The sequence below is a fragment of the Odocoileus virginianus genome, chromosome 6 (genome assembly GCF_023699985.2).
Source record: "Odocoileus virginianus isolate 20LAN1187 ecotype Illinois chromosome 6, Ovbor_1.2, whole genome shotgun sequence".
Lineage (NCBI taxonomy): Eukaryota > Metazoa > Chordata > Mammalia > Artiodactyla > Cervidae > Odocoileus > Odocoileus virginianus.
In genome coordinates, this window is record NC_069679.1 from 74,049,371 (window position 1) to 74,075,447 (window position 26,077).

General features: G+C 39.3%; 1 protein-coding gene across 14 annotated transcripts in view; it reads left to right on the forward strand.

Moving 5' to 3' along the window:
- Positions 1–26,077, forward strand: part of TTLL5 (tubulin tyrosine ligase like 5) — a 315,511-nt gene that overhangs the window by 87,128 nt on the left and 202,306 nt on the right. For all 14 annotated transcript variants that reach the window (XM_020875764.2, XM_020875763.2, XM_020875766.2 and 11 more), the window contains 6 exons: positions 3,528–3,590; positions 10,556–10,594; positions 16,194–16,351; positions 17,295–17,601; positions 22,708–22,828; positions 25,286–25,432. In XM_020875764.2, coding sequence (XP_020731423.2) covers positions 3,528–3,590; positions 10,556–10,594; positions 16,194–16,351; positions 17,295–17,601; positions 22,708–22,828; positions 25,286–25,432 — 835 coding nt within the window. The remainder of the gene's footprint in view (positions 1–3,527; positions 3,591–10,555; positions 10,595–16,193; positions 16,352–17,294; positions 17,602–22,707; positions 22,829–25,285; positions 25,433–26,077) is intronic.

The window sequence follows — 26,077 nt, forward strand, 5'->3', positions numbered from 1 at the left end:
TTAAGTTCCTTGTAGATCAGCTTAATCTTTTTCAGGCTCATTTAAAAGTGTTTTTATAGTTTGTTTACAATAGCTTTTTGTCTAGGTCTAGGATAATTCCACTCCTGAAGACTCTTTGGGGGTGTCTGTTAAATGACCCCCATGTTCAGTGAGATCTCTCCATTCTGGCTGGTGGGAAATCAGATCAATTGGCAGCCTTGTTTGAACTCTGGGAAGTATTCAGCTTACACTTTCTCCTTAATATCTTTACTCTGACAGTTGCTCCTTGCACAGCCTGTGCACTGTTTCACCCTGTGCCTGAGTAGATCTGAATTCATCCAAAGATTCAAAGGCTCCTTTGTGATGATTTTTTTTGTTTGTTTGCTTTGATTTCTTCTTATGTATAGCTTCTTCCTCTCCAGGACATTGCTTTGAAAATTCTAGCACTTCTAGAACTTTGATCTCTGTCTTCTCAACACAGAGACTCTTGGATTTTCCTTGAATTCCTTCTCTTTCTGTATTGTCTGGAATTGCCTCTAGGTAGGAAGGTGGAACAATCAGGGGGCTCCCTTCATTTATTTCCCCTTTCAGGTATCACGGTCCTGCACTGGCTATTGTTTCATGTGTGGAAACAGTTGTTTCATACATTTTATTCACTTTTCTAGCTGTTTATCGTGAAAGAGCAAGTCTTACAGCAGTTATCATCTCATGTAGAAACAGAATTCTGTTGTTTAGTTTGTATTGCTTTTGAACTTTTTCCTTTAAAAATGACATGCTTTATGTATTCTTCCTTTTTTCATTCAATATTATTAAGGTTTATTTTGTTACGTGTAGCTTTTGAATTCATTCATTCTTTTTCAGTGCTTTATTCTATTCTTCTATGAATTTATATTGCTGTTAAATTTCCCATTCTCTTGTTGATGGTATTTGATGGCTTTCTGGTCTTTTTGCTGTTAAAGACAGCTGTGCTCTAAATATTATAATGTGTGTTTCCTAGGTATATATCTAGGAATGGATTGTATCTAGGGCAATAAGATAAGTGAATGTTCAACTTTAGATAATGCTAAAAAAAGAAGGTAATGCTCAATTGTTTTCCAAAGTAACTGTAAATTTATACTCCTATCAGCAGTGCCTGGGAAGGAGGTCCTGTTGATCTGTATATTCTGTAATATGTGGTACTGTCAACTTCTTAATTTTTGTCAAAATACTGTAAAATGGTATCTTATTTTAGTCTTGATTTGCACTTTGAGACCCTCTGTACTTTATGAGTAACATTTTTCTTCCTCTGATTGTCTTTTGATCTAGTTGGGCTATTACTGAATCTAAGTATAGAGCTACACCTTAAAGGAGTAAAAGACCTGTTTCCTCTCTGTTTTCTGTTGGAAACGCAGCTGTTCACAGAGAAATCTTTTTATCTTGCAAAATATTCTATCCACATATTTTAGTTACACCTTTTAAAGACCCAGGAATTCAACATAAAGATACTGCTTGGCTTTTCAAAATTAATAGAAGTTTATCTTTTGATATGTTTTTGAAGAATTCGAACAGTTGCAGTTGCTAGAAAACATAGCTTTTAATTAATGAAAGTGGAATCCCCTACTCTTGACTTTTCGAGAGACAGGACCCTAACCTGAATGCCTTTTTCTCAGGAACCAATTACAAGTAATGTTGCGATCTCCTAGGGAGTCCAATAATGACACCTTCCTTTAGTAGTTTGGTTTTGAACCAGTGAGAAGACAAAGACTAAGATAGATGGAGGCCAAAATACCACTTTCCAATACTGATAAAGTCTAGGTCCAGAGACTTGATCTTATCTGTTTACAAGCAAATGCACTTTCTGTTGACCCTCAGAATTGGACAGATTTACATACCCACTTTTAGACAAGGGTAGACTGAGCTGGGCATCAGGAACACCTGACCCACAGAGCAGCAGAGGATACGTGCTTCCTGAGGAGAGATTATCCCCCCGGGAAATCAGGGAGATGCTTGTTGAACTTTTCCTGAATTACCAATCCAGTAAATCACTCCACCTCTCCTGGGGACCTCTGAGAAAAGTGAAAGAGAGCACCAAGAATTTTAAACTAATTGAGTTACCTTCATGTAGCATGGGAAAGATGCACTTATCTGCTAACAAATATTCCTTTCTTATTAATGTATGTTTATTGAATATCAAGAAGTATCTAGCAGTATGCTTGATGCTTTGAGTATGAAACGTGTTAGTTGGGATCTCTGTCCTTTGAGAGTTAGCATTATGATTAGAGAGAATTTCTTTATACATGTAATAGAAATAGCTCATATTTGTATTGCTCCTTGTAACTATAATATACTTTATACACATCTTCCTGGTGGCTCAGATAGTAAAGAATCTGCCTGCAATGCAGGAGACCCAGGTTCAATCCCTAGGTCAGGAAGATCCCTTGGAGAAGGAAATGGCAACCCACTCCAGTACTCTTGCCTGGAGAACCCCATGGACAGAAGAGCCTGGTGGGCTATAATCCATGGGGTCTTAAAGATTCAGACACGACTGAGTGACTAACACTCACTCACTTATACACATCTTTGTTATTCCCATTTTAATGATAAGGAAAATGAGGCCTAGTAAAGTAACATGACTTGTCCACAGTCACACAGTGGGACTTGATTCAGGTGTTTTGACTCCAGATCCTGCTTTTCCCTGCTGTATCATGCTGCTTTCCAGGAAGGGAAAGTTTATTCTATGAGACAGCGTATGGCAGGTCCCTCTGGCATGCAGTGAAGGAGGAGGAAGGCCAGGACAAGGGCACCTCTGCAGACTTGCAGCAGTCCTCTCAGGGAAGGCTTCGTGAGGCACAGTGGACTTGAGCTGCTTCTTGAAGGGTGGATTATGGATAAGTAAAGAGGGTGTGAGGAGAAGGTGTCCAGACAGGGGCAAAAGTGTCAGTGGGAGGTGTGGTATGAGAGGGTTATAGGAGACTTGTCTGGACTTTTGGACGCCTTTGGGGAACTGTGTGGAGAAAGGGTGAATGAACGGATGGTATAGATGACCCAGCTTTTGAAATCTTGAAAGAGAAAGTGTATGCCTCTAGCAGTTGGCATCATGGAGCCATTGAAGCCTCTGGAGAAATAAGATGATTGAAACAGTCTGTCAGTATTTTCATGCCCTTCATGCATCTTCCGTTCCCAGTGTCATTTGACCTCATTTCTAGCTATCTGTGATTTTTGGTGATGGTTTCATTTTTGTTTTCCAGTTTTATTTTCTGAATTTAGTATACAGGCTTTTATTAATCCAAGAAATCCTGCCTTTTCTTCCTTTTTATTTTCTTATTATTAACTCATCTGTATTATTTTCTTTTATTGTATTTTCTGGTATTCTAGTTTTTTTTTTATCATTTTAATTTGAGCAAGTATCTCCTCCTTTGTCACGTTAGAGACTATATATATATATATATATATTTTTTTTTTTTTTTTAGAAAATGTCACTTTTGTGGTTGATTTGTGTGTTATTTTTCTATATTTTTCCTCTTCAGCTAAGCTTTAAGAAATAACCAGTTCCTCTCTTTGTCTTTTAGGTCCTACCTTGAACACAAGACCTCCATGAACTACATGCTGGCAACACGTCTCTTTCAAGACAGGTGGAGATTTGCTAATCTTATAAATTTAGTAGGACTAGATCACAAAATTAACAGAAAGTAAATGCAAACGAAGAAAAGAGGTTTTATAAAAGTCTTCAGTAATATTTGATAGAAAGAGCTTTATGGAAAAACACAACATAAAACCTCATTTTTTTTAGAACTCATTAACTCTTAGCACTTTGTAATATTTCTAGACGCTACAGATTAAACCTTAAAGACCTTAACACATATCCTAAAATTTTTCCTCCTTAAAGGAAGGCCCTTACTCAGTGCCTTTTTGCTTTAGACACACTTATCACAGACATGATTATCTGTCTTTCTAGACTAGACGAGATTAAAGGATCAGATTAGAAAAGCTACAGGAGAGGTGGTAATTCACAAAATAAATACAGTGAGAGTTGTAAGAAATGACAACTGATAACCTCAATACAAGGGAAAATAGGGCAGAAATGATAGAAAACAGACACCGGAATTCAAATAGAACAGCAGTCAGGGACTGCTTAGTCCCACATACTTCTGTTGCCCCCGAGACATAACTGCATTGCAGTACAGTTCAGTAATTGACCAACAAGAAACCTTAGGTATTTAAAGAAGTCTATATTATTTTCAAGGTATGTGTGCTTTTTTGGTGAAATTCTTAAAAATAGGTATCCAGATTTCAGCCACTTCTTGTGATTTCATTATCCATCATTAGGAACTGTATAGGATTTCCAGTTTCTCTCTGTAAATTTGTGGTTATTACCATTGATTAAGTAATTACACTGTGTAGCTTCCAGTGAAAGAGATCTTGAGATTTACTTGGACAGTGTAGAAACTCAGTTCTTTATATATATAAACCTGGTCCCAGTTCCCCACCTGCTACCTCCTCCCTGGAAATTTTTACAAGCCTTCTTTATTGTTCCAGTTCAGACACTATACTAAGATTGCTTCTGGTGTGTTACTTTTCAGTATTTTGCTTTTGCAGCAGATGAATCCTTTCAGTCTGAAGGTTTAAGTCTTTTAAACTGTGGGAAATACTCCCCTTATCCTGTCTTTCCTGGGGACCTTCTGTTAGATGAAATTTGGATCTTGTGCTATATCCTCCATATTTCTTTACTTTTTTCTCATACTTTTTATCTCATTGTCTCTTAGCTTTAAATTCTTGGAGATTTTTTGAGCTTTGTCTTCTAAAAATTCTAAATTGATCTTTAGCCTTACCTATCTTGTTACTCAGTACCAGCACTGAAGAGGATTGTTTGATCTACTTCTTTTTATTTTGGCAAGTACGATTTTAACATCTAAGAGCTGTTTTTGCTTTCTGACTAGTTTTCATAGTTTATGGATGTAATATTAAATTGGTTCTGGTACCAGTTCCAATGTGGAGGAGGTAGGGAGTTTTGCCTACAGCACCAAGCAATTGCAACCTGCCGTTGTTGAGAATTCAGTTCAGTTCTGACACTATCTACTTGGAGATCAGCATCAGATTCCAGTTTAATGGTCCAGTCCTACAAGATTCTATCCCCCCACCAGTCCCCCCACCTTACTTTATATGCTAATCACAACCCAAGTTGTTACCTTTATTTCTGACCTACTGGCTGCATATAAGAGATTTCCATGATCCCTTCTGTGGTGGGATATTCAGAAGAATATTTAACTCATTGGATCACCAGTTTATTATTAAAGGGTATATGTAACTCCTGAACAGCCAGATGGAAAAGACACTTAGGGCCCTCTCCAGGTGCACCATTCTCCCCACTTCTCCACAAGCTCACCAGCTTGGAAGCTCTCTGAGCCCCATACTTCTAGGTTTTTATGGGGGCCACATGACACAAGTGTGATTGATTAAATCATCCACTGTTGGTAATTGAACTCTCCCTTTAGCACCTCTCCCCTCCCAGAAAGTCAGGGGGATGAGACTGAAAGCTTCAGCCCTCTCATCACAGGGCTGATGCCTCTGGTGACCAGCCCCCCATCCTGAAGTGATCCAGTTCAGTTCACTTCAGTTCAGTCGCTCAGTCGTGTCCGACTCTTTGCGACCCCAAGAATCACAGCACACTAGGCCCCCCTGTCCATCACAAACTCCCGGAGTTTACTCAAACTCATGCCCATCGAGTCGGTGATGCCATCCAGCCAATTCATCCTCTGTCATCCGCTTCTCCTCCTGCCCCCAATCCCTCCCAGCATCAGGGTCTTTTCCAAAGAGTCAACTCTTCGCATGAGGTGGCCAAAGTATTGGAGTTTCAGCTTCAGCATCAATCCTTCCAATGAACACCTAGGACTGATCTCCTTTAGGATGGACTGGTTGGATCTCCTTGCAGTCCAAGGGACTCTCAAGAGTCTTCTCCAACACCACAGTTCAAAAGCATCAATTTTTCAGTACTCAGCTTTCTTCACAGTCCAATTCTTACATCCATACATGACCACTGGAAAAACCATAGCCTTGACTAGATGGACCTTTGTTGGCAAAGTAATGTCTCTGCTTTTTAATATGCTATCTAGGTTGGTCATAGCTCTCCTTCCAAGGAGTAAGCATCTTTTAATTTCATGGCTGCCTTCACCATCTGCAGTGATTTTGGAGCCCCCAAAAATAAAGTCTGACACTGTTCCCACTGTCTCCCCATCTATTTCCCATGAAGTGATGGGACCAGATGCCATGATCTTAGTTTTCTGAATGTTAAGCTTTAGGCCAACTTTTTCACTCTCCTCTTTCACTTTCATCAAGAGGCTTTTTAGTTCCTCTTCACTTGCTGCCATAAGGGTGGTGTCATCTGCATATCTGAGGTTATTGATATTTCTCCCAGCAATCTTGATTCCAGCTTGTGCTTCGTCCAGCCCAGTGTTTCTCATGATGTACTCTGCATATAAGTTAAATAAGCAGGGTGACATATACAGCCTTGACGTACTCCTTTTCCTATTTGGAACCAGTCTGTTGTTCCATGTCCAGCTCTAACTGTTGCTTCCTGACCTGCATACAGATTTCTCAAGAGGCAGGTCAGGTGGTCTGGTATTCCCATCTCTTTCAGAATTTTCCACAGTTTATTGTGATCCACACAGTCGAAGGCTTTGGCATAGTCAATAAAGCAGAAATAGATGTTTTTTTGGAACTCTCTTGCTTTTTTGATGATCCAACGGATGTTGGCAATTTGATCTCTGGTTCCTCTGCCTTTTCTAAAACCAGCTTGCACATCTGGAAGTTCTTGGTTCACATATTGCTGTAGCCTGGCTTGGAGAATTTTGAGCATTACTTTACTAGTGTGTGAGATGAGTGCAATTGTGCAGTAGTTTGAGCATTCTTTGGCATTGCCTTTCTTAGGGATTGGAATGAAAACTGACCTTTTCCAGTCCTGTGGCCACTGCTGAGTTTTCCAAATTTGCTGGCACATTGAGTGCAGCACTTTCACAGCCTCATCTTTCAGGATTTGAAATAGCTCAACTGGAATCCCATCACCTCCACTAGCTTTGTTCATAGTGATGCTTTCTAAGGCCCACTTGACTTCACAGTCCAGGATGTCTGGCTCTGAGTGATCACACCATTGTGATTATCTGGGTCGTGAAGATCTTTTTTGTACAGTTCTTCTGTGTATTCTTGCCACCTCTTCTTAATATCTTCTGCTTCTGTTAGGTCCGTACCATTTCTGTCCTTTATTGAGCCCATTTTTGCATGAAATGTTCCCTTGGTATCTCTAATTTTCTTGAAGAGATCTCTAGTCTTTCCCATTGTGTTGTTTTTCTCTTTCTTTGCATTGATCGCTGAGGAAGACTTTCTTATCTCTCCTGGCTGTTCTTTGGAAATCTGCATTCCAATGGGAATATCTTTCCTTTTCTCCTTTGCTTTTTGCTTCTCTTTGTTTCACAGCTATTTGTAAGGCCTCCTCAGACAACCATTTTGCCTTTTTTTGCAAGGACTTTCTAAAAGTCACCTCATTAGCATGACAAACGATGACTTTACCACTCATCACTTAGACATTTTAAGGGTTTTAGGAGCTCTGTGCCAGAAACAGGGTTGAAAACCAAGTAAATATATATATTTCTCACTATAAATCACAGTATTACAAATATTTTTTTTTAATCTCTCTAGCATAATTACTGAAAGTTCTTTTCTGTTTTTTGCACTATTTTGAATTCTTCTGGATTACTTCTCCTTGTTTATCTCATTCTTTCTAGTTTATGCTCTTATATTTCCTGAAACAAATGGTGATTTCTAATTGTCCAGTCATATTTATAGGTAACCGACTGTTTGCTTAGGATTGGTAATTTGCCTGAGTTTCCGTAAAGGTTGTGTCAGTCTGTTTCTGAACTGACATGGAGTCTATGCTTGAGGCTAGATTGCTCTGTGAGCTTTGTGAGGGAGAAGAAAGGTAGAACAGGCAATCTGGAAGCCACTACCAAAATTAGGAAGCATCCTTTCAGGGGAGAGCGTAATAATGAAAACATTTGAGATATAATAATATATGTGCTTTTTTTATTAACACATTCAGTAATGTGTTAATAGTAGTAGGCCTAGCAGTGGATCTAACCACCACCATAATTTAAAAAGTGTGGTAAGTGTTGGCATATTTTGAGACCCCTGGAACAATTCTAAAGTAACATGAAAAAAATGTGTTATTTCTTTTGGTAACAAAATCGTATTTACACTACTGTAGATCATGTATATGATGCTGAATTTCTGTTAGAGGATTAATTTTTTTTTTCCCATCCAAATTGATATCCTCCTTGACTTCTTTCTTTAGCCTCTCATAGCAACTCCTGCTTATAAAGCATTCTGAAAACTGTGATTCAAAAAACATGATTTTCTGTTTAGCAAAAAAAGGCCCTTATGATTTACTCTTCTACCTTTTTAGCCTAATCTCCACTTTTCAGTACCAACCCATGGCCAGTTACACCATATCTACTGCTCTTTCATGCCTCCTTATCCTCACATTCCGTTGGAATTCCCGTACATTCCCTTGGAGTGGCCTTCAGTTTACCCTGAATTCTTTTTCTAGCTATGTCATTCCTCCTCTTACCCAGGCTAGAAGGAAATTCTCCCAGCCTTTCTTATCCCTCCATCGGATTTAGATCGCCATATTGTACGTATTGTATTATAATTGCCAGTTAGTACTAACTACTCTTGTCTACTTTCAAGTTGACTTTTAAGAATAGGTACTTGGTTATATTCTTCTTTGACAGTATCAAAACCTACCACGAAGCAAGCACACAGACACACAAACATACATTAAAAAAATGAAATTATGTTTGTTACAAACCTTACATCGTCCATTAAATCTGTTCTCTTCAATCTGAATTCATGTTTTCTCTCTTGCAAATCCTATTGTATTATTGTCATAACTACTTTCAAACTAATTCTCTAATCATTTCATTTCATAATTGGTTCATTTTGTCTGCCTTCCCTGCCCCGCCCCTTCATCCTCCACTGACCCATCCTGCCCTGGCAAACAGTGTCTTACCTGCTGTCTCACAGCATGACAGTAGTTTTAACCCTGGCTGTACTTTAGTAACATATTTGTGCCATGTGTGCATGCTAGGCTGCTTCAGTTGTGTCTGACTCTTTGCGACCCCATGGACTGTAGCCTACCAGGCTCCTCTGTCCCTGAGATTCTCCAGGCAAGAATACTGGAATGGGTTGCCATTCCCTCCTCCAGAGGATCTTCCTGACCCAGGGATTGAACCTGTGTCTCCTGCAGCTCCCGCACTGCAGATGGATTCTTTACTGCTGAGCCACGGGGGAAGCCCCATTTGTGCCCCAGCCAATCTCAGACTGAAGTCTTGTGCTTATTAAAAAGCCACCCAGGTGACTGTCATGTGAATTCATGTTGCAAATTATAGAGAAAAACCATTATCTGATTTTAAAAAGTTAAAATAATTTTGAGACTTTCTGATAATAAATTGACAGTATTAGGACACTGGCACAGATAGAAGACTGTGGGGAGGAAAAGATAAAATGTTTTGGTGGAGACAGATTTTTCAGTTGATTTTTTCTATAGATAGAATATCTTGATATTGATTGCATCTGTCTCTTTTTTAAAAGATCAGTACCATAGGTTACATTTGTATGATTGCATTTATATATCCATTTTGAAATGATAAAATTTTAGAATGGAGAACAGATGAAAGGAAGCCAGAAGTTAGGTAAAAGGTGTGTGCTTATAAAGGGGCAACATACAGGATCCAGTGGTGATGAGGTTGTTCAGTATCTTGTCTGTGGATACATGAACCTACACAGTGATAAAATTGTACCAAACTAAATACACACAAACAAATGAGTATGAGTAAAGCTGAGGAAATTTTTTAAAAAGCGTGTCAAGTGAAAGAAAATTGAATGAAGAACAGAAGCCAGTTTAAATGTAAATGGTTCTTACTTCCTGTGGTAGTAAGTTTAGAAACAATGAGGAACATCTGTTTTTGAAGAGATTTTTTTTTTTAATTGTGGAAAATCTATTTATCATGAGCATCTTTTTTGAACCCCTATGAGAACTGAGATGGACTTCTTTCCCTAATATAGCTCAGTGCAAGTAGAAAGAGTCCTGAAGTCTGAGACCAAAAGTTGTGGGTTCAGATTTAAACTTTTGAAAGCTCTGACATTGAGCTTGTCACCAAATGGTCTTATCCTGCTCATTTTTATAAACAGGGCCCATATTGTGAACAGTAAGTGTGATTAGATTTGTGGCTATATATACAAATGCAAGTAATTGTTAGAATTTTTCTCTAGAATTCATTTGTCCTGTATCTTTTGTATTTTTATTGATCTTCCCTAAAGGTTATGGTACTCTGTTCTTTTCTGAGCATGTTCTCGATTCATCTCTCTGCTTCTACCCCAAGATGCCTTCCCTGGCATAATTCCATGTTGAAACTCTGTAGTATAAATCTCAGGAGCGTGTGTGTGTGAGTGTGTGTGTGTGTGTGTGTGTGTGTGTGTGTGAGTGAGTGTGAATTCAGGAGAGAGTATCCGTAGTGCTCTAACCCATTTGTCCTTTCTACTCCTGTAGGGGAAACCCAAGAAGAAGCTTATTGACGGGAAGAACACGGTAACTGATTTTTAAAAGTTGAGAAATTCTTTACCTGTGCCTAATATTTGACCATGCACAGACTAAGCATGATACTTTATACATAACCATTTTCAGTTTGACTCAGCTTAAATAGTAACACAAGAATGTTTTCTATTGAAGCACTATTCTGCGGCAAACTTTTTACAAACTAAGTTTGGGATTTATATTTTTTAGCTACAAATATGTCATTTCAATGATAGTAGTTGTGTTTGGCTATGTGAGAGAGCCCAAAGTCTTAGTGAGATTTCAAAATCAATCCCAGGCTAAATTCAAAGAAAAGGTTATGTTTTGGCCTTGACATACCTGAGGCATACAGGTATGGGACTTTGTACCATATAGGACTGAGCAGAACTACTTCCTGTTTGCCTTGGAACTAGAAGTATGCAACATATCTGTGGCTCTTAATTTTGGCAGAAGAGAGGAAGGTCTTAGAAGAATGACTGGGATGGCCTTGCCCAGCTGAAAACTGTAGCCAGAATAAGAACTCTTAACCCTAAATACATACCTTCTGGTTTGAGAGATTGCATACATCCCCTTTATGCTGTTTCTCTTCAAAAACCACAATGATAATAAGAAAGAAACTCCTATATCTAGCTTTTTGTTTTACATTTAAGAATTTAAGATAAACTTTGTTTTCTCATCCAAATCTTTTGAAGCATAAATCTGAGTTTTCTTTAAAGGAGGATAATATCATGGCCATTTAATTTAGGGAAAACTGAGAGAAATCAACTTTTATAGTTTCTAAATGAAAGTCATGCTTAGCTTATAATTTTTCTCCAGTTATTAGTCAAGGAATACATTTCATAGATATACTACTGTCAGTTTGGAAATTAGGGAAAAAAACTTCAACAACAAGAATATTTAAATGTTGCTGGGTTTTATTCTTTCTTTAGGACATTTTATGTACCATTAGTACTAGTTTTCTGGTGGTATATAAGCAAATAAAAGGTAGCATAAGAAAATCTTATGCTGAAGCATGAAACAAATCTTAATTCATTTAAAAAATTAAAATTATTAAGAGTATGTTCTTTGACTGCAATGAAATTAGATATCAATAACAATAGAAAATATCCAAATATTTTGGAATTAAACAACACATTTCTAACTAATCCATGGGTCAAGGAAGAACTCATGAAGAAAATTCAAAATGATCATAAAAACAGAGCATTAAAATATGTGAAATGCTGCTAAAGTACTGTTTGCTTGTGTGTGGGGGGCAGCGTGTGATTTATAACTTTAATACTTGTACTAGGAAATAGAGGACTAGATCACTGATCGAATGTTCAGTTTTATGAAACTAGGAAAAGGAGCATGACCAAAAGTAAGTTGAAGAAAGGAAATGATAAAGGGCAGATCAATTAAATACGAGACAAACAATAAAGAAAATAAAATCCAATAGCAGAATTGATAAACTCTTAAGTAGATTTATCTAGAAAAAAGAGGAAACACTGATTACCAGTGTCAGAGATTAAAGTGGGGCTATCACTATGGATCCTACAGACATGAAAAGGGTATTATGGGAATATTATTATTATTAACAACCTTATCTCACTACTTTGACAACCTGAATGAAATGTCTGAACTCCCTGTGGGGAGAGAACTCTTAGTAAAACTGACACAAGCTGAAATAGAAATTTTGAATAGCCCTATGCTTAATCAGAATATTGAATTTATTTAAAAAAAAAACTTTCCTACAAAGCACACTGCAAGTCATTTCACTGGTGAATTGTATCAATATTTGAGGAAGAATGTATACCAGTCTTAAAGAAATTCTTTCCAAAAAAATAGGCAAGGATACTTCCCAATTCATTTTATGATACCAGAAGAACATGGCATGAAAACTTGACAAAAACATTTAAAAAAACTATAGGCTAATATCTACATGAACATAAACACAAAATTTCTTAAAAGAATATTAGCAAATAGAGTTGATTAGTATATATAAAGGATAATACAGATGGCTAAAGTGAGATTTTCCCCAGTAAGGCACAGTGGTTTAAGGTTTGAGAATTAGTCAATTTAATTTACTATATATTAAATAAAGGGGAAAAAAACCAATGATCATTAGCTGCAAAAAAAACCCCCAAACAACCCACATACGTTGAACTGATGAAATTAAATACATGTTATGAGAAAAATTCTTAGTAAATAAGGCATAGAAGAGAACTTCAATCTGATAAAGGCCTTCTATGAAAAATCTATTTCTAATGTCAAACTGAAATATTGAAGGCTTTACCCCTATGATTAGTAATTAGGCAAGATGTCTGCTCTCACCACTTGTATTTCCTTTATGGTAGAGTTCCTAAACAGTACAGTAAAACGAGGGATAGAAAAAGAAATAAGAGGTATACAGATTAGAAAGGAAGAGATTAAAATCTTTTCTCTTAGATGACATGATCAGGTTAGTAGAAATTCTAAGGCATGTTAAGAATGAGTATAAGAACTTACAAGTGTGCTTAGCAAGGTCTTGGGATATAAGGTCAAAATTCTTAGGGATAAATTTTACACTATGCTTAATATCTGTATATAAAAAGCTCCTGAATGTAACTTAAAGAGACTAAAGAAGATCTAAATAAGTACAGTGATGTGTCGTGTTCATGGTTTAGAAAACTTAATATTGTAAGTATTCATTCTCCACAAAATGATCTAATGAATATTGTAGTAATTTTTTTGGTAGTAATTGACCAACTGTTTTTTTTTTTCAGTGTATATAAAAATGCAGAGGAGTTAGATATCCAAAGTAATCTTGAGAAAGGCCTAAAGTACCTGACTTAAAGGAATATTATGCTGTATTAATGAAAACTTACAAATTTATCAGTGAAACAGAATAAAAAGCCCAGAAATGGGCCCTTATGACTTTAAACAAGAGGCCTAAAGTAATCCAATGGGGAAAGGAAACTTGGAAACTTTTTAACAGATGGGTCTGAAACTGCATATTGTATTTTAAAAAATGAACCTCAACTTCTATTGCTCACAAAAATTATAGGTGATTCATAGACATATACATAAAAAATATTGCTGTAAAACTTTGTGAGTGAAAATATCTTTGTAACTTTGGGCTTGGCAGAAGTTTTTAGATATGACACAGAAAGCAGTAAGCAAAAAGGAAAAAAATGGTAAGTTAAATTTCCTCAATATTAAAAATTTTGTTTATCAAAAATACTTTTAAGAAAATTGTTAGGCAAGCCATAGTTTTGATCCATCTCAAAAATATACTAATAAATGAGTTCATACTGTATGATTCTGTTTTTATGAAGTTCTAGGACAGGTAAATGCAAAATGTGATGAAAAAATTCAGAACAGTTTCCTTGAGGAGTATGAGGGAGGGGTTTACTAGGAAGGAATGTGAGGACTTTCTGAGGGGAGACAATGTTAGAATTTGGGTTGCATAGCTCTAGGTCTCATCAAATGGACATATGGGCATTTCATATTTGGATATTTCACTGTATATCATTTTTAGCTTACAGAAAAGAGAAGGGAAAAAAGTTCAAAGCCCTATAAAACAAATATTGACCTCTAGATCCCAATAATTTCATTGTTTAAGTGTTTAGGAGTGAAGTACACTGATGTCTTTGTGCAACTTTGACATGCTTAAAAAATTAAGTGGATTGATATTTGGATAGAAATAGAGAAGGTTAAATATATATGTGATGAAATAAATATAGTAAAATATTCATTGTAGAAACTGGCCAGTGGGTATACGGATGTTCACTGTATTAATTCTATTTAAATACTTCATAAAATGTTAGAAAGATAAAAGGAAATAGATGTAGATAAAAGCTATTACAATTTATTTATAAGGAGTTCAATTGTTTGTTAATTCAGAAGCATTTATAGTAGGTTGGGTGTGTGCTGAGCAGTCTCAGACGCGTCACTGACCAGAGAGAGAAGAGAAGCCTGGGCCTTGCCTCAGAGAGCCACGCATACAGTTCTGGCTCTTCCCGCGGCACTGCCTGCCTCCATGCCTTGTAACGGTGGTGATTTGTATGTCTGTTCAGGGTTCCTTAGAAGCTTATAGTTATTTTAAACATCAGATTTTAAAAATTTTCTTTATTATTTAATTATCTAAAACCATTTTCACAACTGTGTGGAGGCGGGGCGGGCTAACATTCAGTTGTTGAGATTATGATAAACTGGGGTTGAACAATTTTTACAAGTTTGTTAATTTGCTTCCCTTTTCTGCCCCCAGTGTCAGGACATGTCCAGTTCTTAGCTCAATTTCCTGCTCTAGAGAGGAGGCCTTCAAAATATTTATATCCAGACCATCCAACCAGAAATCCCTAGAAGTCTTAACCAGACCAGAAGACACAGCCTTTCTATCATACTCAGGGACTGAAAACTCCTAGGGGAATGACGATGAATTATGACCTCAAAGTGGCCCTCAACCTTTTGGTACCAGGGACGGGTTTTGTGGAAGACGATTTTTGCATCGGTGGGGTAGAGGGGATTGTTTCGGGATGATTCTGGTGCATTGCATTTATTATGCACTTTGTTTCTCTTGTTATTATGTGGGCCCCACCCCAGATCATCAGGCATTAGATCCCCGAGATTGGGGAGCCCTGTTCTAAACAGTTCATAAGAAAGAGAGTTCAGAGCCAACCAGTTAGATCTTGAGTTCTGGGTGCACAGCATTGGCTGCCTGCTTTCCAACACTAGTGTGGATACGTCTTTTCCGACTTGGTGACTCAGGAACCCTGTCTCTCTTTGGTGACCTGGATTTCTCTGCCTGTCTTATACTCTGCCCGGTCCTTGTCTGGAGGGCTGATGATGCCTGTCACTTCCCTAATTGTATGATTTTCCTGATGCCTAACGTAGCTGCGGCCATCCCTCTCCGCATCCATGACCTGATTGAATTTGGCCTTGTCCCCCATCTGCTGCTTTCCCTTGTCCATGCCTCTCACCCTAACTCCTGACCTGTGCTCAACACCTGGGGAGTCCCTGCCACCTCTCCCCAGCTCCCCCCGTAACTCAGCGTGCTCCAAGAGAGACGTCCCTCCCGTTGGAGTGCTTGAGACTTGATGAGTCCTGAGATCCCGGTGACTTTTCACAAGGACGCTCTCTGCCCATGAGTCTCATTCAGGTCTGTGCTGCTCTGGTCACAGATTATCAGCTCTTCCTCTCCTCAACAGCTGCTACATCTGTATTCATTAAATATTGCCTACTTTAAAAGAATGTTTGTATCATTCTAAATTATAATGAATAAATAATAAGTACCCCTCTAGCCGTCCCTCAGCTTAAGAACTGAAGTGTTACCAGTATCTCACGTCATTCTTAAGGCTTGGGTGTTGGGTAGCACTTTATGATCTCTGCACTGAATAGTCAGCCTGTATCACTGGATAGATAAAAATGCTTAACCATTGTCTTCAGACATATTTTTGTTAAGAACATTTAACAAATTCAGATAGGCCATTAGTGAAATTTTAATGTAGATTCCAATATTCCCATTTATCAGCCAGACATTTCAGAACTCGATAGAGAAACCATGCCTGGTCTGACATCATGACAGAGTTCTGTCAAGCTTAGTCTTGGAATAAAAGAACTTCCTGAAAGTTCTAGCTGCCATGTTTTTTCCTCACAGAATTGTGGTTGACGGAGCACCAGAACTGAAGGTAGAGAGTATGAATTCAAGGGCCAAGCTGCACGCTGCTCTCTATGAGAGGAAGCTCCTGTCTCTGGAGGTGCGAAAACGTAGACGACGGAGTGGCAGATTAAGGGCAATGAGGCCAAAATACCCAGGTACCTGCCGGGGAGTCTTCATCAAGCTCCATTATCTGTGTCCTGTCAGACTGATGTAATCAGCTTCTTAACTAGTACTTAATGAATCAGGACTTTCCTGATCACATATTATATGTGTGTGTGTGTGTGTGTGTGTGTGTATACACACACATATACAGTCTTTCTCTAAAACTCATTTCAAAAAGATCAGTTTTTTAAAGCTTCCATTCTATAATATTTGTATTGAAGACTATCCGAAGCACACACATGTTGGCTTTTGCTCTTATTCCAGCATCATTTCGCTACCTGATACTTAGCTTAAGTTCACTGGAACCCCCAAGCATTCTTATTTGGGTTTTTCATGATTAGGTATAAAGTCAAATTTATCCTTTGACATTTGCTGAATGGTGTAAGTATTTTAAACACAAACAGAAAAGGGAGAATTTCTTTCACTCCCAGAATCTCCCATGTTATAGATCTATTTGTCACTGACAAATTGACTTCTCTTTCTCTTTCTTTGTTGAGTGCCTCTGTCAGGCACATTAGTTACTGCAGTTTCACTGACAGATAAAAAGTTATGGCCCTTGTCCTCAAAGACCTGCCAAAGCAGTGAAGGAGGAGAATGATTAAACATAGGATGGAAAGATATTCCCCTGTTCTGTGTACCTCCATGAAAAGCATCCCTCTAAAAACTTAACACGCTGTAGAGATCACTAAAAAGTTTTCTGCCTAGAGATGTGAGAGAGCCATTGGTACTGTGATGAGAAACACCATCTCTAATGAAGATCGTTAGTAGGTTTTTAGAAGGTAGAAGATTGGAGAGGGACGTGTGTATGCTGTTAACTGTGCATTATTTGCCATCTGATTTATAAATGGGTTTTTACTAATAGGATTAAAGGAAGGTATTGGGAGAGAGGAAAATTTAATCCTTTTTTCAGCAACATTAGTGATTCTTCGCATTTAGTGATTACCCAACCAGCTGAAATGAATGTTAAAACTGAGACAGAGAGTGAAGAAGAGGAAGAAGTTGCATTAGACAATGAAGATGAAGAACAGGAAGCTTACCAGGAGGAGTCTGCAGGGTCCCTTGGAGAAAATCAAGCCAAATACACACCCTCACTGACTGTTATGATGGAAAATTCACCCAAAGAAAATGCCATGAAGGTTCCTGAGTGGAATAACAAAGGTGAACAATGCTGCAAAATCGAAACTCAGGAGCCAGAGCCTAAATTTAACCTGATGCAGATCCTCCAAGATAATGGCAATCTTAGGTATGTATCTTTCCTAATTATTCTAATAAAACTGAAAGCAGCTCATTTTGTACTGTGTATCAGGGTATTATGCTGGTGGCTTTATAGCCATTTTTCATTTTTTATGCACAGGATTCCTGTGAATTAATGTGATTTGATATTATCAAGGAAACTGGGCCTTAGAGAAGTTGCTTGTCCAAGGTCTAGAGCTATGACTCAAACCCAGGTCTTACTAGCTCAACAAATATTTTGGGGGTTTTAGTGTCAGTGATTAAAAGTACAAGGTGACCCAAGACAAGGAGCTCAGATCAGCTCATGGCCTAGTGTGGGGACACTTAAAGAGAGGGGGCTGTGACCCCACTGTGGACAAAGGGCTCTTAGGACCCAGGAAAGGAGTGACTGGTCTTGCCTGGGAGGGCTAGAGAGATGTTAGGGAGGAGACAAGATCTGAACCAGGACTTAATGGATGAGTAGGCTTGCAGGATTTGGGAGGTGACAGTTAAGTGTGGGAGGCTAGCAGAGGGAATAAAGGCACAGAGGGATGATGGTAAGTCATTCATTCAGTCCCTTGACAAATATTTATTGAGTACCTGCTCTATATCAGGAATTGTGCCAGACTCTGTAATGTTACAGTAGAGACCAAGGCAGGCTCTTGAAACTCGCAGTCTAGTGGGGAAGGCTGACAGGAAACAAGGTAATTTCAGGCAATAAGAAGTGCTGTGTAGGCAATAAGATAAAGTGCGGTATTAGAGTGTAATAGGGCTGAAAGTTTCTTTAGATTATGGTGCTTCGGACATGGAGAGGTAACCTTTAGGGTGAGTCCTGAATGATGAGGAGGAGTAGGTCATGTGAATATCAGGCGGCAGAATATTCCAGGCAGAACAGCAAGTATAAAAACCCTGTAGTTGAAATGAGCTTGGCAAGTCTGAGGAACATAGATTAGTGGTGTGGAGTTATGTGGAGAAAAGGGTGCGGTTAGAAGTGAGACTGAAAAATTGGATGTCGTTTGACCATAAAGGGCCATAGAGGAGCCTGGACTTTTTTCTAGGTGGATAATTTTTAAGCAGATGAGTGATATGGTGAGATCTTGATTTAGGAAGTAAATTCTGGTCGCACTGTGGGATAGTGATTGATAAGAGGAGAACTAAGGGTAAAGATTGAAGGCGGGAGAAGAAGGGGACGACAGAGGATGAGATGGTTGGATGGCATCACTGACTCAATGGACATGGGTTTGAGCAAGCCCTGGGAGATGAGGAAGGACAGGAAAACCTGGTGTGCTGCAGTCCACGGGGTCGAAAAGAGTCAAACACGACTGAACAACAGCAAAGGGTAGAGCACTGGGTTAGGGGCTGTTCAAGTAGCCCAGGGCCGGGAAGATGAAGGCCCTATCAGAGCGATGGCTGTAGGAGTGAAGAGGATGGGATGGAGTTAATGAAATTTGCAAGTTAAAGTTGCTAGGGCTTGGTCTTTGTGGATGTAGGAACCCCAAAGAGACTAAATTTTTGCAAATTTGGTCATGTGATATTGCAGCCAGTCAGTATAAGGAGCACAGGAGTTGGTTTCATGATAAAAACAATGTGTTTTGCTTGGGACACAGTGAGGTGGAAGAGCTCTGGGGTGAAGATGTTCGGTAGATAGGTGAAAATACAGCTTTGCAAGTCAGAGTTGAATAGGACTGTACAGCTTCAGAGTGGATGAACTTGTTCATTTCAGTTTAGTTCAGTAAACATGGACAAGGAGAAAAGGAAGAGACTTGAAGCCTGGAGAAAACCAACATTCTATAGTAAGAGATCAAGATATAGCAGTTAGAGAGATAGCTATAAAACGAGGAGGAGGCAGGGTGGTAAAAGCTACAAGATGAGAGTTTCAAGCTAAAGAGTGAGTGCCTCAGGCAGCCCAGTTTTGAATGAGGCCTCGGAACAGTCTCTTGCATTTATGACATGGGTGTGGACTTTGTGGATAGAAGAGAAACTGTGCGCTGAGTTTATAGATAGGGAAGCAAGTGTGAACTGACTTTTTCAGAGGGTTTGACAATGAATGAAAGGAAGGTGAGAACTCATCAGAGAGCAAGCTAAGAGAAAAAAGATTTCTTAAGATAGGGATTCTGGAGCTGATTTATAGATTAGGGGGAGGATTTGATGGTAGAAGAAATAGAGATACAGAAATGGATATATTGTCATATAGGAAGGTAGAAAGAGGCCAGTGGAGGGTGCCTCACCCTCTAAGTCAGAAAGAAAGTACTAGGCATGCGTACATGCCCAGTCATGTCCAACTCTCTGTGACCCCATGGACTGCAGCCCACCAGGCTCCTTTGTCCATGGAGTTGTACAGGCAAAAATACTGGAGTGGGTTGCCATTTCCTACCCCAGGGGGTCTTCCTGATCCGGGGATCGAACCCCGTCTCTAATGTCCCTTGCACTGGCAGGCGGATTCTTTACCGCTGAGCCACCTGGGAAGCCCCTGAAGCACTGTGGGTTGAATGCAGTGATTAGAAGTTAGTCAGAAGTGTAGGTGTTCATGCATGATGGCCTTTAGTTTTTAACCCGCAAGGCTGGAGGGCGATACTGGTGTCTAGGGGGCTGGAGGGTAGGGTTGAGGTTTGGAGTGGTGCGTGGAGGATGAGAGGGGTCCCATTGGTGGAGAGCACGCTCAGCTCTGTCAGAAGACTTGGCTGTGACTTCACTGGTTACCGACTGACTGTGCGATCACGGGCAAATCAGAGTCTCCGTTTTCTTTTCCATTAGGCCGAGTTATCAGGTTAGACATAGACAGGTTTTTCAGACTGTGCTCTCTAGAGGGGAAAGAAGAATCCACTGAATTGAAATGGAACATTTCGAAACCACTGAGTTATATTCTAAGGTCCTTTTCAGCAGTAACATTCTACTTAGATATTGTAGAAATAAATTAGTTATTCCTAAATCTCACACATCTCACTTTCCATGAGTAAGCTGTTATAATTGCAGGGTGTGTTCGTATATATCATGATTTTCAAACTCTGTTCCCCCGAGCTGCCTCTCATTCTGTGGGGCGTCTCAGTGGCTACTGAGGGATCTGGGGGTGGTCCATGGCAAGGCTTCAAGACTCCAAGCCCCAGTCCACTAGTTGTATATTTTGTTTACTGAGGGTCTACAAAGGCTTTTATGTTTTAAAAATAGATTTCTCCAATGTAAATCATTCTAGCTTTTTTGCCTGTTTGTTGCAGATTTCTAGCTGACCAGTATCTCCAATTCCTTAGGGGACAACCTCAGGATTAATATCTCACAGATTTCTGTAGTAAGGTTTGTTGTTGTTGTTTAGTTACGAAGTCATCACTGACTCTTTTGTGACCCCGTGGAAGTTATCTTAGTGAGGTTTTTAGAAAAGGAAAACTCAATACTTGTTCATTTGATTTACAACAATGATTTGCCACAAAATAATGATTGAAATCTCATCTTCCAAGCAATAATTCCCTTATCCAAAGACCTCTATATTTTAATATTAGAGGAATAATCAATAAAATTGGGTATTCTACTACAGTTGCAGGTATCTGAAACATGACACTTGTAGCTCATTATATTGCAAGTGAATGTGTTGGCCAAAGTGGAGAGGTTTTTTTGTTTGTTTTTTTCCCTTCACTTTGACGTGAAAATAATTTGTTGTGGAGGGAAAACTTATGGGAATGGTTGAGAGGAAAGTGATACGTGGTCTCCAGAACAAGGATTTTAAGTGTGGCCTTGATGAGAAACATTTGAAAATACACATTTCAGAATCATGTTGTGCTCCCCTAAGCTGTTCTTACTAGTGACAGAGGTGCAGCTTTATATTTCATGTTCTGAAGAACTTGAAAAGCAAATCTACCTCTGTCCTTTCCGACACTAACACAGAAGCTAGACATAGACCCTCCTAGGATTTCCAGTTTACTCTGGACCAGTCCTTCATCCTAACCTTGGGGAACAGTGAGCAGAGAGCATTCAGTGATGGTGAGTGTGAGGAGTGTAAACAGAACTTGTGTTGGGCCCTAATGCTCACTGACGTAATTTTGGCTAGTGTTTCAGAAGGCTGAGCAGCTGAAGTAACCAAAAGCTCTCCTGAAGGAAAACAGATCTGCCGCAGTTTGCAGCTGAAGTGAAAGTCACCAGTGGTTTCTCTGGTACTTCTGTCCGCTGATGGCTGGCTTGGTCACATTTCCTTGTTGCCTACCTAGGCTCCAAGCAGAAGTCAGCTGGGCGCTTCAGTGGTGTCACTGAGGTGCTCTTCACTGTATGCACACGTGTCTTTTTCCCACCAAACATATGGGCTCATCCTAGCCCATCAGTGCCTCTGCGCCAGAGTCTGTTGGACCTCACTCATTTGTTCTGGGCTCCAGCCACTCCCGTCCTGCAGTTGAGAAAAAAAGCCTGACATTAAAATTTGGTCTCAAAAGTTCCTTCGTAAGATTTATCTCTCTGCTGCTTTGGAGGCTTTCGGACACCCGGAATCAGTTGCCATAACAAAAGCCATCCTTTTGTAGTAACTGATAAGTATGTTTTTAAGGGCCCATGGCGCTAGTGGTAAAGAACCTGCCTGCCAGTTCAGGAGACATAAGAGACGCAGGTTGGATCCCTGGGTTGGGAAGACCCCCTGGAGGAGGGCATGGCAACCCACTCCAGTATTCTTGTCTGAGAGTCCCGTGAACAGAGGAGCCTGGCGGGCTATAGTCCATGGGGTCATACAGAGTTGGACATGACAAAAGTGACTGAACACAAAATAACCACAAAGGCAGAAAAACCTTTCTATATTAATACAAAGGTTCTTATGAAAATTCAGTACTTTCCTGTCCATTTCCTCAAGAAAGTTGTTTAAAAGTCCAAAGAGATAAGATTTAAGAGTAGAAAAGATGAATCTCTTTTTCTTGTTTTTTTTTTTCCCCCATGTGGTAATAATGAGAAAATAAGTAGGATTCTTCATCTCTGATTCCTTAAATAGAAAAAACAGAAATCTCATGTGCTGGATAGAAGGAATCTTTATTCAGTGACTGAATGATGGGCTTCATTTTTTGTAGCCATCCTAATAGAAGGATCCTCAAAGGCCACATTGAGAAAGGCAAGCACGCATTTGGTTGGTGCACCATTCTGTCTCATAACGGTATGTTGTTTTGGATTTCTGTAGCAAAGTACAGGCCCGAATAGCATTCTCTGCCTATCTCCAGCATGTTCAAATCCGCCTGATGAAAGACAGTGGAGGTCAGACGTTCAGTGCCAGCTGGGCTGCCAAAGAGGATGAACAGATGGTGAGGTTCTTCTTGTTGGGACCTTTTTACTTTCCCCTTTTTTCTTTCTCTCTTCCTTCTCTCTCTTTCTCCCTTAACTCCCTCTTTCTTTCTTTATTCCCTGTTCCAAGGTACAGAACAGTGTACTTCTGGAGAAGGAATCCTTCCACAGTGTAGCTTATAGATTTCTCTTACTTTACTGTGAATTAAATCTTGAATCTGGAGCCATGCTCATTGCAATATGTGTTGAGGTGTCAGTTTTCCTCATTCTGAAAATGGAAATTGATTCCTCATTAGATGTCAGGCCTGTGCAAAGCCCTAGAAAAGGATAACAATTTTCAGGGTCCTTTCCCAAGCAGCTTCACATACAATGAGAATTCACATTGCTTCACATAACTCTTTAAGATGGGCACTGTCATCCCCATTTTGCAGATGCGGAAACAAAGAATGCGGGCCTGCCTCCTGTCCTGCAGCCCGTATGTGGTGAACCTGGAACCTACGCTCAGGTGTTACAGTCGTGCTTGACTTGCTCTTGCACCGCTTCCATGGATCGGAAGGCATTTGATTTCTACCCTCAGGGGTGGAGTTAGCTCTTTCAAAGTCAACACTTTATCATGGGCGAGAATGTACAGTCCTCCAGTTTAACATTTTTTTTTTCTTTACTAGTTGTTACTTTATAAATTTCTTAGATTACTGAAAACAAACTTGTGTAATAATTTTTACTGTGTATTAGTCATTCAAACCTGCCTAAAATTTAATATTCTAGCAAGGTTTTCCTTTTTGGATCAGAATGATAGGAAGCCTCAAACTCTTTGGAAAGGTCAGTTCTTATAGAAGAAGCCACAGTCATTCTTTACTTTTTTACCATAGAGGTCTATCACTGAAAGGAGAGGGACCTCTAAGTCTGAGAAAGCTGTCTCCTTTGGCCAGCTTATGGTGATCCTACTGTAATTTTCAGTTCTCTGTATATGAGAGGCAAATAATATGCCGGACTTATTATAAAAACCTGATGGATATCCCAGAAAACGATTCGTGAATTTAAAGTAGCCAATACAACCCAGAGATAAAACCTTGTGTGTTGTGAATAATTCTTCAACCATCAGTGGAAAATGTTAGCTCTACTCTTTCCAAGTGGAAAATTGAAACTGCCTTTTTGAGAGTCAGTTTGTCTGCTCCACTGTGAAAAAATAATGTTTTAATATAGCAGCTTAAACCACCCTATAGTAAAGACAACAGAGTGTAACTATGAAATCCAACCCTCTGGTTATGAGACTATTTCTTTATGTTGGAGTAAATTGGCACCAAAGAACAATGAACTAAAATCAAATTCAAGAAGAAAAGAAAAATATCTCAGAAGAGAATAACCCTTGCAGCTGCTGGCTTAGAATTCACACAGGATTTCAATGGGGCTTTTAATAGGAATATTTAGGATCATCACTGCAGAACTTAGTATAAATTCTGTGCATTCCCAAATGACAATCTATCTAGACAGCAAAACCTCATCCATTACCTGGTGATTGTGACAGTGGTCTTGTTTATGAGGAAGGTAGATGTAGAATTGCTTTCTCTGATCCAAGCTGAATGGTCTGATTGATATGCAGATTTCAAAATCCTCTGCCCCATCTCAAGTGAGATGGGTCTCTTCTACCCTTTAATGACTTCTCACTGTGTTCTCCTTGCCAACGCACAACTCTAAAAGCATGCTTATTCTTGGGGAAGACAAAATAAATAAATAAAAAGCTGTTGCCTTTCAAGCTTAGTAACAATTCTTTCTGTTTGTCACTAAACGTTTCAAGTCAGGAGTTTCTCCTCTTCACCTTTATTCATTATCCACTCATTTCGTAACCTCTTTGTTCCATTCCCTTTACTGTGCTGAAAGTGGCTGTGGTCCTTTCTCAATTCAGCCTCTTGGAAACTTGTGACGTGGGAACCTTCCTGCCTTGGCTTCCATGACACTGTTTTCTCCTGGGTTTCTTTGTACATTTCTGTTATTTCTGTCATGGTTTGTTGTTGGTGTTGGTTGGTTGTTTTCTGATTCTCCCTCCTCTTTCCTTCCTCAAAGTGTCAGTATTTCTGTATTCTTTCTCTCCCTTCTCATCTTTGATGACTTCCTGTCTTTTCCTAAGCACTCTTCTCTGATCACCCTATTAGAAGGGATGGCTGCAGTTTGGATGATTGTAGTTCTATGTATACATGAGCTGTGGTACCTTTACAGCAGTTACTTTATTACGTAGTTGTTTGCATACAGACTTGATTTTGATTTTCTCATTGTCAGCTTAGGAGGATGCTACATTTGTTTTGTTTTGTTCTTGTCTGGCTGTATTCTTCTTATACCTAATATGTTTGCTCTGGGTCTTATTTGTTAAAGAGTATAGTATACCTCTTCTTATCTCACTATTGTATAATCCCCTTGTAGCTTGTCTTCTGTTGCTTAGTACAAACGCTTCTTTTTCTCCCCAATGACTTTTTAATTTATAGGAGCTAGTGGTTCGTTTCCTCAAGCGAGCATCAAGTAACCTCCAGCACTCACTGAGGATGGTGTTACCCAGTCGGAGACTGGCACTTCTAGAACGCAGAAGAATCCTGGCCCACCAGCTGGGTGACTTTATCTCTGTGTACAACAAGGTAGGTGGTTCATCCTTTAGTCCTGTGCTTTGGATCACCACCCACTGTCAGAAACAGGCTAGAAGCCTCTGTCCAGCTGGGTGAAGAGGGTCTTTTTCCCTTCTAGCATCATAGTGTGCTGTGTGTGACAGTTATGGGGAGTTGGACCTCACTCCTTAACCCAGCTCATCTGAAAAGCTACTTATTACTTGTGAGGGCCCAGAGGCCATAGTTCACTCTCATCCGGAAGCATATTCCTTTTGAGTGCTGTTGCATCTGAGATGGATCCTGGGCTGTGTGAATTTGCACTGTCATTACTGTGCCTAGAGACAGTGGTGAACTGACTATATGAGAGCAAATTTGAACTGTGGATTTAATATAACAACATGGTCTTCTTTCCTGAGAGAGTTATACTTTGTTCTCTAGAACATTTTAGATAGTGACTTCATTTTACAACCAAGCCCAGAAAATTGACTATTTAGTGAGAATAGTTTGCAAACCATCTTTTATCCATGGTCTTAGAATGCTTTAGAAATGTCATTTTGGAGTGGGAGGAGCTGGGAGTGTGCTCATTTTTCAGATAAGAAATCTGAGGCCTGGAAATTTAAATAACTTTTGTAAAATGTGTGGAATGGTCAATACAAGATCAACACAACAGATCCATAG